Source organism: Bipolaris victoriae (assembly GCF_000527765.1).
Source record: "Bipolaris victoriae FI3 unplaced genomic scaffold scaffold_24, whole genome shotgun sequence".
In the NCBI taxonomy this organism is placed as follows: Eukaryota; Fungi; Ascomycota; class Dothideomycetes; order Pleosporales; family Pleosporaceae; genus Bipolaris; species Bipolaris victoriae.
Window position 1 is genome coordinate 119,559 of NW_014575368.1, and position 13,982 is coordinate 133,540.

The window sequence follows — 13,982 nt, forward strand, 5'->3', positions numbered from 1 at the left end:
GATATGTGGTGGTGTAGCTTTCATGCGACGAAATGACGAGGAATGGCTATGGGCGCGATCAAAAAAGTAGGACGCACAGACCTTCTCTGCCAAGACATGTGCGTGTGGGTAGGGAAGCTGCTCTCATCGAACCACCGCGACGACAGCTCCGCAACATCTCCCCTCCACAACACAGCCAAAGTATGCTCCAGCTCTGCGCCAATTGCTATCTTCACTAACCGCCCAAGATGCTCGCCCGTGCTACTTTCCGCGCCGCATCGGCCCCAACCCTCGTCGCCCGCCGCGGCTTCCAGTCCACTCGCGCCCAGTTCTCCAGCCCGTACCACTACCCCGAGGGCCCGCGCAGCAACTTGCCATTTGACCCCCTCAAGAAGGGCTTCGCCTTCAAGTACTGGGGATTCATGGGTGCGATTGAGAGGACTCCCATTGCATAACGTATGCTAATAGAGACATAGCCACTGGATTCTCCCTTCCCTTCCTCCTCGCTGGTGAGCCCTCTTATACTGCTCTACAAGCAATTGAATCAAAACTAACTGCAATTCTCTCACAGTCTGGCAAACCAAGAAGAACAAATAGACGCCATCTCTCACAGTGTGGACATGGGGCTCGGGCACGCCAGGGACACAATGCCTGTAGAATATTGGGCGGCCCTTCTGGCGACCGTATAGACATAACAGTATCAATTTCATTGTCTGTCTCTCAACTGCTTGTAACATAAACTGAAGACTTGTGGTGCTAACTCGTCGGATAATGGCGGGCTGATCGAGGGGCGCGACGCATTGTAATGTGCAATACTCTTCAGAGACTGGTTGAAGTGTATATTGAAAAGGCTGAAACAGTACCAAAAATGTACAATGTTTGGCTCAATGGCCCTTCCACTCGCAACACCGCCGGGGTCGACTGTAATGATGTGACGCATTATCATTCGGTAGAAGCTCGGCGCTAGCATCACCAAAAATTCGCGACCACTCATAGCGCTCGAATATTGTAGCCATCAAAGAACACAAACTACCAACACTCACCAAACATATGATCCTCCAGCGATGCGCAATCTCAAGATTGTGGGGAGATCACTCCTGCGATTTGCTGGAGAGGAGCCACTTCCGCTCACGGCCACTGCCTGGGACGCTGCATCCAATGCACTGATATGCGTTTTTGGCCCCTCGGAATCACGTGCGACTATCGAACTCAAAAGACTACACCACACACGCGCCAGTGGTCAGGAAAAACTTGAGAATATTGCATCGTGGGATGCGCCCTGTCCATTGCCCTCGCTTACTCATGACGCAATCTTGAGTCTACACCATTTTTCCGACACTTCGACATCATGTCTAATCTTAGCCGGCGGGGATATTGTACTGGTTAGAGAAAACCCATCGTCGAATGAAGAGCTAGTCGAGATTGTGGGTTCGGTGGACGCAGGCATCTCTGCTGCTGCTTGGTCGCCAGATGAGGAACTCCTCGCTATTACCACTCAGGCGGATACGCTACTGCTGATGAGTCGTGATATCGAAAACATAGCCAGCGTCAACTTGACCCCCGAAGACGTCAACGTATCCAGTCATGTCTCAGTAGGATGGGGAAAGAAAGAGACACAGTTCAAAGGCAAACGAGCTAGAGCATTGCAGGATCCAACAGTACCAGAGACCGTCGATGAAGGCGTACTGAGTCCGCTTGACGATCGATCTGTCACTATCAGCTGGAGAGGAGATGGTGCTTGGTTCGCTGTCAGTAAAGTTGAAGAGGAGAGACGTCGCATGATTCGAGTGTATTCCCGAGAGGGAACGCTGGATAGTGTGAGCGAGCCTGTTGACGGCTTGGAAGGAGCTCTCAGTTGGAGACCATCTGGGAATCTGATTGCCAGTACCCGACGTACCAGCGACAAGGTCGAAGTGGTTTTTTTCGAGCGCAACGGGCTTCGCCATGGCCAATTCGATCTTCGATTTACTCCCGAAGAGCTTGCAACAATCGAAAAACCTGTAACACTTGCATGGAATAGTGATTCTAACGTTCTAGCCGTTTCATACACGGACAAAGTTCAGCTATGGACAATGAGCAATTACCACTACTATCTCAAACAGGAGTTACCATTCCCAGAAGCTGCTACGAAAACGGTCATGTGTAACTGGCATGCAGAACGTCCTTTGGTAGTAGCCCTCTCAACTCCTGGTAAGTGATCGTTCATAGCCAATTGTTGTATAGTAGTTGACATAATAATAGGTGCTCTTGAGGTGCTCGAGTATGCATCCACGACCTCGACTGGCTCAGTTGTACCGCCAAATGATTTCGGCATGGTTGCATCGATAGATGGATGTAAGTAATCCAATTCACATATATCTACAGCTTTGTGATTGACATCAATCAGTGGTCCTGAAGCTCACCCCACTGCGTATTGCAAATGTTCCTCCTCCAATGGCATTTCACAGTTTGTCACTCGAGTCCAAAACTGTCGATGTTGCGTTGTCAAAATCAGGCACTCGTTTGGCTGTACTTTCGCAGCATGATCTATCAGTATATGCGCTTGACCTCAACAAGCGGCCAGTACCAAAGCCTGTCTTCCTCTGGAAAAGCGATGCGGTCTCCGGCCACTGTCCACGCCACGTTTCATTTGTTGGTGGCGATCAAATATTTGTGCTAACAGACAGCTGGGAAGAAGACGAAAGTTCCCTTTGGCGATCTGAAGGGGAGACACTATTACCTCAGGGGCCTATCATGGAAGCTGATGGCGCTTCTGCTTTGCTATTCAGCATAGACCATGACGCACTCTACACCTTGCTTCAGAATGGTGCATTACATGAGATCAATGCAGATGAAATGGCGGCGGATTTGCCTCCTCAGACATCACTTGTAAACAAGTTTCCTGCATTTGCACCTGAAGTTCAGGTAGTCAAGTTTGAAGGACAGGTGCGCAAATTACCCACAATTTAGTGAAATCAATGACTAAATTCTGCAGACATTGACTTTTGGGTTGACCAAGAGCGGAGCCCTATTTGCCAACGAGCGAATATTGGCCCGCAATTGCACATCTTTCGTGGTCACGCCTGCACATCTTATTTTCACAACGACTCAACATCTCCTGAAATTCGTTCACCTCGCCAATGTAGATGGTAAGATTTGATACGCATACGAACTTTGATTCTATATTGACTTCTTCAGATCTTGAGGTGCCTGCAGATGAGCCGCAAAAGGACGAGAGATGCAGAAGCATCGAGAGAGGCGCGAAGATCATTACCGTTATCCCGACAACCTACTCAGTCATACTCCAGATGCCTAGGGGAAATCTAGAGACAATATACCCTCGAGCGCTTGTGCTTGCTGCGATACGGCGGAACATCGAAGCAGAGCGTTACGACGAAGCATTCTTCGCATGCCGCAGCCAGCGCGTGGACTTGAACATCCTCCACGACCATGACCCTGAGCGCTTTCTTGCAAGTCTTGAGAAGATCATCACGCAGATTAAAAAGGTCGAGCACATTGACCTGCTCTTAGCTCAGCTTCGGTATGTAGAGCTATAATCTTGCAAGACCCTGATGATTAATACTATTAGGAATGAGGATGTCTCCGAAACCATGTACAAGGAAACTCTTAAAACAAAGGACCTGGCAGCGAAATCGAGGCTTTCGCAGGAGCAAGTGGAGAAAAAGGTCAACCGAATTTGTGATGCGTTCCTTGCAGTATTGGAACAGCCCCAATACAAAGATGCTCATCTGCAAAATATCATCACAGCCCATGTTTCCAAGACGCCTCCAGCACTCGAGACAGGACTCCAGATGATAGGACGTCTTCAAGGTACTTGGTTTGAATTACTTTTCTGACGATGACTAACGCAGTTTAGAATTGAATGATCCTTTAACCGACAAAGCCGCTGAGCATATCAGTTTCCTTGCCGATGTCAATCAGCTCTACGATACATCATTAGGCTTGTACAACCTCGAGCTTGTATTGCTCATCGCTCAGCAGTCACAAAAGGTAACCATAATTACCTTCTCCTGTTTTGGCACAATTCTAACTATGGCAGGATCCTCGAGAATATCTTCCACATCTGCAATCCCTGCAAGACCTGCCCGAGATACGCAGAAAGTTCAGAATCGATGATCAACTCGGACGCCGAACAAAGGCACTCAAACATCTTAATGACCTCCAAGAGTTCGGAGAGGTGCGGGAATACGTGCAAAAGCATGATCTTTACTCGCAAGCATTGAGTATGTACCAATACGACAACGCCCGTCTCCGAGAGATCATGCGCATGTATGCAGACTTCTTAAGTGCGAACAACAAGAACAAGGAAGCTGCGATAGCATATGAATACCTAGGGGACTATTCGTCCGCATGGCCATGCTACCGCTCCGCCAACCTTTGGCGCGAAGCGCTATCAAGCGCGGTGCTGGCTGAAGTCAGTGCTGAAGAGCTCTCATCCATTGCAACAGACATGGCGGAAGGCTTGTCGGAATCAAAGGACTATCTCTCCGCAGCGGCGATTACATTGGATTATCTGTTGGATCTTTCCTCTGCAGCTCGACTATTCTGCCGTGGCTGCTACTTTGCTGAAGCCATCCGCATAGTCACACTACGCCGCGAACCCAATCTCATTACCGAAGTCATCGATCCCAGCCTTGTGGAGCGCAGTGCGGACATGACGGAATTCCTCGCTGATATGAAGGGCCAACTGCAAGCACAGGTGCCTCGACTCAAGGAACTGAGGACCAAGAAGGCAGAAGATCCAATGGCTTTCTACGAGGGCATGATGGACGGCGGTGCCGACGCCAATATCCCCGACAATATCTCCCTCGCTCCAACCGACACTACATCTGGCGGAACGTTCATGACGAGGTACACGAATCAAACCGGTACGGTCAACACAACGACTACGCGTAAGACAAGTAAGAACAAGCGTCGCGAGGAGAGGAAGCGTGCTCGCGGCAAGAAGGGCACCGTATACGAGGAAGAGTATCTTACAAACTCTATCGAACGTCTGATTGAGCGTATCAACAGCATGCAAGACGAGATTCAGCGTCTTGTCGAGGGTCTCGTCAGGCGCGGTATGAGAGAGCGCGCGGACGCAGTGTCGAATGCTGTCAGTGAAGTTATGGAGAGATGCCAGGACGCTGTCAAGGAGATGTACCTACCCGCGACTGAAACGGCACCTGTTGAGAATGGTGTTGCTGCTGAAGCTGAAGCTGAAGTTCTGAAGCCGACTGGTGGTGATGCAACGTTGTGGGATAGTCTGCAGGAGGTGGGAAAGAAGCGCGAGGCGCCTGTCGTGAAGTCGTTTGAGCGGTTGAGTCTTCTGGGATAAATGATGTTGGTGCGTCGCGTAGGCTTGATGCAGTAGAATATGATAAAGTGATATTAGACTTGCAGAGAGTGATGTCAATAAAACAACAAACACATGTGTGATGTAGCATGAAGTCACTCCACGATCAACCTCACACTAGTCAAAAGCCATCACAATCAAGCAAAGCACACATTTTTCCACCATTACCAGTTGTATTCCTTGATAAAGCATAGTATGGAGTCAAGATATCTAAGCCGATGCAACATCTCGACCATAATCTCCGCAAAGCGTCAGTCATTAAAAGTCGCAATACTTCCCCACCAGTGGAAAAAAAAACCCCCTCCCTAGTACCTCAATACTCATACACAATCCCCATAAACTCCATCCCAGTAATATACAACCACTTTGCCATAACGCCAAAAGAACCCTCAAACCTCATCATCCAACTCATCACGCGAACTCGAAAACGGGTGGGCCAAAAAATCCAAAACTTCTCCGCGCATGGTTCAGCACACACGAAGCAAGTTATTGCGATCAGTAGTGATGTTCTCAACACCAACATCAAAGTGAGAATCCACGCCGGCGGCTCCCTCAGACGGCGCGGTTCGGGGTCTCGAGGGTTTCGAGATCGGAGGAGCGCGGGTTGTTGAATTGGATGTTGGGCGGAATGATGAATGGAATGATGATGGGTGGTGCGTTGGATGGTAGAGCGAGAGGTGTGGGGGGCGGCGCAGGGGGCAGCATCGTTGGTGCTGTAGGAGGTGTTTGATACATCAACTCCGGTGCGATGGCGTAGATGGGAGGAGGGCGGAGTAAGGGGTGCGTGGAGAGGTTGCTGCAACGGGAGGGGGAGTCTCCGGATTCGTTGTTGTCGGAGTAGTTGTAGTTGTTGTTGTCGGTGAAGTAGTCCTCGGGGTTGTAGAAGTCGTTGTTGTTTTGCTCCTCTTCCCCCTCTTTGTCTTCATTATCGTTATCGTCATCGGCATCGCTGGAATCGTTGTCGTCGTCGTCGGCGTCATCGTTAGAGTCGTGAGAATCGTTATCGTCATCATTGTTGTCTTCAGAATCAGCCTCGTCGCCGGAGTCGAGCCCGTTGGCAGCTGAAGATGGGGAAGAAGGAGGTTCGGAGTTGAAGGTACTTCCGTACCCGAAGGAATTGTTGACAGAGGGGGGGACGTCCTCGTCGAGAGTGTTGTGGTAGGAGGAGGGAAGGAAGGTGATGCGGTCGTAGATGAACGGGTCACCGTCATCAGAGTCAGTCTCCCCGTAAAGGGGAGATTGACCCAAGGGCTCAGCATGATGCTGCTTCCCATCAACAGCCTGACCAGGGCTGTTGATTTGCTGGTCCGTGAGGACCAGAGCATCTGCGTCATAGCCCTTGAACAAGTACGCGTAGTCGGGCTGCTCACTGATGGGCTTGGTCAGCTTAGCAGCTGGCTTCTTGTACTTGGGGGCTGGTCTGTTTGGCAAACACACGAAAATAATGGTTAGCGGATATCTCAATATGAAAGTGAGTGGAGTAAGTGACTGACTTGGGAGCGCTGCCGTAGCCGGACAGAGGTCCCAATGGGACCTCGAACGACATTGTCAAGAGAGCGGCGTTGATGTCGGTCTCCGTCTCTGCATCGGTGTTGAGGGGAGACATCTTGAAGATGTCCTCGAAGTCGGAGACGGAGCCAGGAGCTGCGGGTGACGAAAGCGTCACGATCTCTGTGGGCGGGGATGGGGGAGTAGATCTATATCTGGGAGGTTTGTCAGTATTGATTGGTTCTGTCATCCTGGGAGAGGAGGTTGTTTTTGTTGTTGTTGTTGTTGCTGTTGCTGCTGTTGGCGTCCGGATGAGGTTCGACTGACGGCGTAGTAGAAAAGAGGTGGGAGAGGAGCCGGAGAGCGATATTATATCTGTGGAGCAATTGCCGCCAAGACTGAGTCACCGCAGTGAAAGGTGAAGACGGATCGGTTTTTTCTTCATAGTGAAGATGAGTTTTAAGGCTGCAGCGCGTACTCCATGTGAGAGGCAAACGGACGGCCAGCACGGGCCAGACTCGACGCAGACCAAGTGAAAACAAAACGGTGGTGACTGAGACTTTGGGGTATGGCATTGGAATATGAGCCAAGTCAATTGTAGTTAGAGAGGATGATATATATGGATTGTCGGTGTTGAAGTTTGTCAGTGTCTTGAGTTGAGTTTTGAGCAGTGTGTCGTGAAATATCCTGATATATCGATACAAAACAAGCAAGACAGTCACAAAAGTAGCTCACCGCCCATATTTTTCTCACCAAAGATGGAGAAAGGCAGCCTTTCTCTCAATTCACTTCAAGTATACTAATTGAAACGTACTGTCTTCGCTTATTGGCTATCTGACAACGACTCATTTGTCAGCTGAAGTGTTGGAGTGAAGCCCAACAAATCATGTGCCATTCTCTCTTGTTCATGCGGCAAGAATACCGATAACAACAGCAGTAACAGCAGCAGCAGCAGCAACAGCAGCAGCAATTGATAGTGAAACCTCAGATCACGTCATTGGTCTATCACTATTCGGGAGTCAGAAACAGCTGTCTTGGGCAGGACAAATCGACTAGTGGAGTGGAATTTCCGAATACATTGTAGCTTGAAAACGTCAAGCCCAGTTGTGAAGTGTATATTTATTCTATCCAACATGCACCATTGGAAGTTGTGTATCCGTATGCTAATATTCATCCATTTCTTTTTTTTTAAAAAAAAAAAGAGTATGTAATGGGATCAGGGGGGAAATAGACTCCATCGTAAGTACTACACAGTGTCTTACAATCGGATAATATTGTATAAGGAAAGAGTTCAACGGAACCGACTTCTATTTTTCATGTAATCTAGAACACCAAGCCGATCAAAATGCCAGTTATGCAAACAGTGCACCAATAATTACAACACACCGGGGATAGGCCCCTTCTTCTCGTTTGAGCCCAACTCCTCTTCGTTCCATCCACCTCCGCCACCAACCTTTCTTCCGCCCTCTTCTCTCTTAACTCTGCACCACAGGCTGATGTCCTTGTCCCAGATGAACTGCCAAAGCACGTATACCCAGCTTTTGTGCTGGGGCAGATCCTTGTAAAAGTCGTGCGCAATCCTGTTGAGAGCGTGTAAGCGGGTCCATGGGATGGCAGGAAAATCGTGGTGCTCGTTGTGAAGACCAACGTTATAAGTCAACATGTTGAGAGGCCCGTAGTATGAGTACGTTTCAGGGAGCGGAATCTTGTTGGCGGGATTCGCAGCATCCTTGTTGGGCTTCTCGAAAACGTAGTGCTCGGCAATGAAGTGGCCTGCGCAAGGGTGCAGGGATCCAGCAAGGAAGCTGCTCATGATGAGGTAGCCCAATGCCCTTCCACCAGCGTACTGTACCAAGAGGTAGTCAAAGGCCAACTGTACAACAACATTGAAGAGGTGGATCTTGGTCATTGGCAAGCTGTATACGAACATGGGTCGTAGGGCGTAGAAAAGGATCTGGAAGGTCGCGAAGAAGGCCTTTCCGGCAACCGAGTCAAGAAAGATGGCTTCGAAAGCGGTTGGCAGATCGGTATCAAGGCCATTGACACCCAGTGATTTGTGGTGGGTGAGATGGTAGGGCCTGAACGAGGCACTGTATGGGATGCCAATTGGCAGGTTCGCAAAGACTGCAAACAGTCGGTTTGCCTGTGGCGATCGAAAGGCTAGGTTGTGCGATATCTCGTGGATAGCAAGGAAGAGATTCTGGTTGGCCGTGGCACCGACGACGTATGCTGTGAGGAAGAAGGGCCATGATAGCACAGGCGTGTTGCGGAGGAGGTATGCGCAGGCGACTTGTATCGACACGACCAGCAGGACAACGTATTTGGTGAGCGGCTCGGGGCCACAGAGCTTGGTTACCTATGCACAAATTAGTCAGGAGATTCAATGATAATACCAGCAAACAGCAGTACCTCTGGGTGGGCTTTGATAATGGCCATTCGGCGCGTCCTATGCGGCTCCTCGGTGTACGTCCAGAAGAAGTGGTCATGTTCGTTCTCGAATTTCGGTTCTTGCTGCTCGTCAGCCTTGACGGTAAAGCCACGAGGCGCAGGGCTCTTTGAGGGCACGGTGGCGGTAGAGACTGAGGACCGCATGGTTGCAGCTGTCAGGGACAATTGCAGATTAAGTGTAGGGAGCGGAGGGGTTGAGCTGGAAGTTTAGTTTGTGGAGTACATATGGAGGACCCTGGGCCTTGGCGCTTGAGGCGGTGGGCCCATGTCGCCCCATGGTTGGCTGATGATATCCACTCCGCCCTCCGCCACCCACCCACTAGCGCAGGAACCTGTATCCCTTCTTCCAGACCTCGGTCACGTGCCCGCCTCCAGTATGTGAACAGTTGTATACCTATGGCGACCAGACCCAGATCCAGACTTTGCAAAGGTGTTGCGTGGTTGAGGTTTACAATTGTGTCTGTGTTTTCTAATTCATTAATCAATGATATGGCTCTTCTGTCTTGAAATGGGACCAGACCTCTCGCCCTATCCCTTTCCAATTCCCCACTTCTTCCTCACTCCTTTTTCTCCTTGCAAAACCCCATCTCCTCACCTCCACAAACCACACAAGCCCCCAATAAACAACAGACAGCGAGATGAGGACCCATGCTAACCATGCGAGAAACAACGCTGATCCTCCCTGCCGGACCTCGACACCAACCTCATTAACGACCCCGTCGACCGCTGCAAACACTCCAGCTATCACAATGGTAAGCAGGGTGGCCGCGAGGAAACCAAATGTGCTTGCGAGAAGTGGCCACATGATGTTCATATATGCCAGGATCCGAGAGTGTGGATAGATGATCCCTGGAATGGCCAATATCGTAGACAAAAGGGACCCAACAAGCGAGATAACGAGTGATGCAAAAACAGCTATTCGCACGCTAACCAAAGTGGTCGAGACCATCGTAAGTGATCTACTCCCTAAACTCATGGATTCGGAGTTTGCGGTTGATGCATCGCTTGAAGAGGCCGACATTGCTAATTCTGAGTAACCTCATCAGCGAATACGATCAAATATCTGGAAAGAATGTTCGCGCACCTGCAGCTACTGTGGCATAGCTCGTACATGTCCTCTCAAAGATATCAGAAGTGGCTTCGCTACCGTGGGCGAGAGAATAATAGCAGACTTTGTGCAAGTAGAGGTAGTAAACGTTTCCCGTTTCCGTCGTGTCTGTGGCTGAAGACGACTCGAAAGCTTTCACATCTTGGTATACTGGGACCTGGCTCGCGCTAGGAATGTATAGCTGCAGCTGTGAGCCCGTGTATCAACTGATATTGCCGGTCATAACTTACTGCTGCCAAATATTGCCCGCCAAAGGTATGTGCGTCCTGCCCCGCCAGAACCAATGTCAGGGTCAGAACGAAACTCGCAATCGCAAGCACCATGGGAAACACTGCAGAAAACCGGTACTTCTTCAAGACCCTCTTTGGTGTTTTCGGTAGTCCCGGCAGGGCTTTGTCAGTCGACTTTCGCAGATCTCCCAGATCAGGCTCGATACATGGCACCTCTTTGGAATACCGGATCCCATCAAGCTCCTGCATGATTTCCATTTGTGTCATCATCTTGCTCGAGAAGCGCTAGTAGTATAATAAATGATGGGATATGCTGACAGTAGCAGGAGAGAGTGAGCAACGGCCCATAGCGAATACAATGCGATTTGATCCAGAATGACAACCTATGTACAATCGACCCAATAAACAGTGGATATGACGTAGCAGCTGCGTTGCCGGCAAATCATCATTCTCATGTTTGAAGTACATGGATAACCGCAGTTGAGTTGTTGCGGGCTGCGGGATTGCATGACCAATGTGTGGATCGGCGGCATGGTATTCTACCTACAAGCAAGGGATCCGCCATCCCGCATCTGGTTGCTTTCGCGTCCTGATTTTCGGAATCTCGATCCAAATACGACGCAGGCATTATGGGCGATCGTCGGTACTTCGTGCGGTGACGAATCTGGGTATAGTGTTGCGCTGGTGAGACCAGCAGTGATTACCACATGTCCCAAGCTCGTGAACCCGAGTTGTTGAGCCTCTCTCGAAACAACCCGCATTCTCATACGGATGTAAACTGATCCGCAATGGTGGTTAGCAGAGTTTTGTTCTCCGCGAGATCGCAGATTGTGGCGAAACAATGCATGTTTCAAGTGACGGATGATCACCTATGGCGAGCCAAAATGCCGCGGCCATCATTGCGGCTGCTTTACGACACCGCTCGCATCGCCTACAAAATACGAGTCTATTACATGCTGCCTTCTAACAAATGTAGAATCAGATTGAGCAAGCGAAAGCCTTATCGCGTAAGTGAGAAAATTATTGCGATAGTCTGCATTATTGGAAGCACCGTTGTTGAGCATCATTGTACTGCTGGACATCAAGATGTGACATCATACCTTCCTAAGCATTGGTTAGCTCAAAGCCCGTTCCACACCAATTCGTAGACTCACCCAATCAAGAGGGATGTTCAGGCTGTCAAGGTCCATGGGCATCTGACTATAAAGAAGGGAGTGGCTGTAGCTGTCGTATCCAGCTGGGAATGTGTTTGGCACATGACGTGGTGGCATCTGCTCGTTAAACACAATGTCCGGTGATGGGTAGACACCGCTGTTTTCTACCGTTGTAGCATCCACGGCTTGAAAACGTCAGCTCGTGATAGTCAACTCACCCTCATACAAAAACTTACAATGCGGGGGGCTGTGCGTGTGGTCGTCGTGCTCCCCGTACTCCCCTACTTTGGAAAGCACTAGTTTCACTGCAGCCGCAACCTTTTTTGCCTCTTGAGATCTTTTGCTTCTCTTTAACCAGATGCGGTACGCGGAACGCAGCGATGCTATAATCTCTTCGCGTGTTGGCATCCCTACTTGCAACTGGGACACTCCCGTCACCCTCCTATCGGCAACGATGGGCAAAGGGGAAACCAAGTCCTCATCGAGGTCAAGGACTAACACACTAGTAGCGAGGAGAAAGTCCTGAGTAATTATAGAAGCCATAATTTTGATCACGGCGCTGATGCGGAACTTTTCCATTGAACATAACGAGTCAGTGTCATTTTACACAAATTGCGGAGGTGAGTTTCTTACAACTAGGACATGCTCCTCCCCAGGCTGAATGTCCGCGTCTAGCTTATTTTGGAATGAGAGCAATTCCATTGCTGCATTAAGACAGACCTTCCGTGAGTATTCGTAATGCTTATCGACTCTTCCAAGCTTGAGATACGGACGATGCAGCATCACTTGAGCCTTCAGATAGGCCAATTCCAAGTAAGTACAACGCATCAAGCTCGGCCTTAAATGTTCACTAGCTTGGCCTAGATTCCTGATTTCGAGGCTCTTGGGGATTTGGCCGTAGACAGATCTCAGCGCTGTATCGATGTCGATTATAGCCTGGTATGGTGGCTGCGATGTGGCTTGTATCAAGTCCAGGATCTGCGCCTGGATCTTTCGAATTCTGATCAAAAGAATGAAATAGAGAAGCTGTGTGAGTTCTGATTCTGATCTTGAGGGTGGTAGTTCCGTCATGTCCTCTTGGATATCGTCCTGATTTAGGTTCCGAGGCTCTTGGGTGTCGTACATATACGGCTGGATCATTCGTGGCAACCCCACCTGTGCTGATGTGATTAGATCAAGGGACATTATTGAAATCCACTTGCGTCGTCGCATTTCGCCTTCGAAAGGTGAGATATTGGGAAACCTTGACGGATCCCTATGTAGCCCCATACGAAACGCTAGTCTTATGAGCATGCCGACGACCATGTATGAGCTGAACTGAGCATCTGCAGAGCGTGAGAACTCGCTGCCACAGTAAAGTATAAATGTCTCAATGGTCGCTGGCGGGCATTTCGTATAGTTGGCAAGGATCATACACTGTACGGCTTTCTCGCGATAGAAGTTTGTGCGTGCCGAATATATGCTCTGGGTATAATTAGACCCCATGCCAACGCTGTTTGACATGTGCCCATCGAAATTCGCTTGGAATCGAGCCCCAGTGGCAAGAATAGCGTAGAGAAGTCCCACCCACATGGTTGGTGTTTCAAATGGATTCAGCCAGAAATCTTCGTACTAAACAAGGTTAATTTTCGGCTCGACAAGCAGATACGTTCACGACGCGAGACTCACTTGCTTGACAAATGTCGGCTTGTGCAGAAAATCTTGTTTGATTAGTGCATTGATTTATTTTCTTGACAACTGCAGACTTACTTGCATGGGTCTCCAATGTAGAAAAGAAGGTCTCAATTAATTGATCTGTCTCCACCTTTGGCGGCATTGCTGCCAGTAGATCTTCTTTAGTTGCAAACCTTTGCCGTCCAAATAGGATTTCTGGGCGAGACTCTTCTTCTATTTCATCACGTCTTGCATCAGATGATGTGGGGATATGATCGAGATGCTCACGCAATTCCGAAATCTGGGACATGCTCAGCGGAGGGAATACGGTCACATAGAAAGATCCTCACCCCATCGAGAATACTTGTCCAGTGTTCGCTATTTGTGTAACTCGTAGTTTCGTCATTGAACTTGACACGGTCCGGAGTCCCTGGTATCTCGTGGGAGCTATAGTCATGCTGCTGCTGTGTATGGCTTGGAGTGGGTGAGACGTGGGTGGCATCTTTACCGCTCATGAGATTGGTGACAAGCTTCTCGAGCTGATTAATACGATCATGCACACTGTTTGGTGTTTTGGGTTCTTTTGG

General features: G+C 49.4%; 5 protein-coding genes across 5 annotated transcripts; 1 reads left to right on the forward strand and 4 right to left on the reverse strand.

Moving 5' to 3' along the window:
• Positions 1-227: 227 nt before the first annotated feature.
• COCVIDRAFT_14247 (hypothetical protein) lies at positions 228-5,296 on the forward strand (the record flags this gene model as incomplete). Its single annotated transcript, XM_014703128.1, has 10 exons — positions 228-405; positions 456-690; positions 992-2,169; positions 2,221-2,313; positions 2,366-2,904; positions 2,954-3,107; positions 3,157-3,499; positions 3,548-3,789; positions 3,836-3,969; positions 4,019-5,296. 10 exons carry the CDS (start codon positions 228-230, stop codon positions 5,294-5,296), a joined length of 4,374 nt encoding a protein of 1,457 aa, XP_014558614.1.
• A 570-nt stretch (positions 5,297-5,866) lies between these two features.
• On the reverse strand, positions 5,867-7,052 carry COCVIDRAFT_35983 (hypothetical protein; the record flags this gene model as incomplete). The annotated part of the gene is made up of 2 exons (XM_014703211.1): positions 5,867-6,734; positions 6,808-7,052. The coding sequence occupies 2 exons, from the start codon at positions 7,050-7,052 to the stop codon at positions 5,867-5,869; spliced, it is 1,113 nt and encodes a 370-aa protein (XP_014558697.1).
• A 1,125-nt stretch (positions 7,053-8,177) lies between these two features.
• On the reverse strand, positions 8,178-9,394 carry COCVIDRAFT_14249 (hypothetical protein; the record flags this gene model as incomplete). The annotated part of the gene is made up of 2 exons (XM_014703129.1): positions 8,178-9,158; positions 9,212-9,394. 2 exons carry the CDS (start codon positions 9,392-9,394, stop codon positions 8,178-8,180), a joined length of 1,164 nt encoding a protein of 387 aa, XP_014558615.1.
• A 634-nt stretch (positions 9,395-10,028) lies between these two features.
• Positions 10,029-10,837, reverse strand: COCVIDRAFT_43919 (hypothetical protein; the record flags this gene model as incomplete). The annotated part of the gene is made up of 3 exons (XM_014703212.1): positions 10,029-10,273; positions 10,335-10,525; positions 10,566-10,837. Coding segments are annotated over 3 exons (708 nt in total), but the record flags the coding sequence as incomplete, so codon positions are not given.
• Positions 10,838-11,626: 789 nt separating this feature from the next.
• Positions 11,627-13,910, reverse strand: COCVIDRAFT_24878 (hypothetical protein; the record flags this gene model as incomplete). The annotated part of the gene is made up of 7 exons (XM_014703161.1): positions 11,627-11,692; positions 11,743-11,927; positions 11,979-12,312; positions 12,376-13,353; positions 13,411-13,442; positions 13,492-13,696; positions 13,746-13,910. 7 exons carry the CDS (start codon positions 13,908-13,910, stop codon positions 11,627-11,629), a joined length of 1,965 nt encoding a protein of 654 aa, XP_014558647.1.
• Between the last annotated feature and the right edge of the window lie 72 nt (positions 13,911-13,982).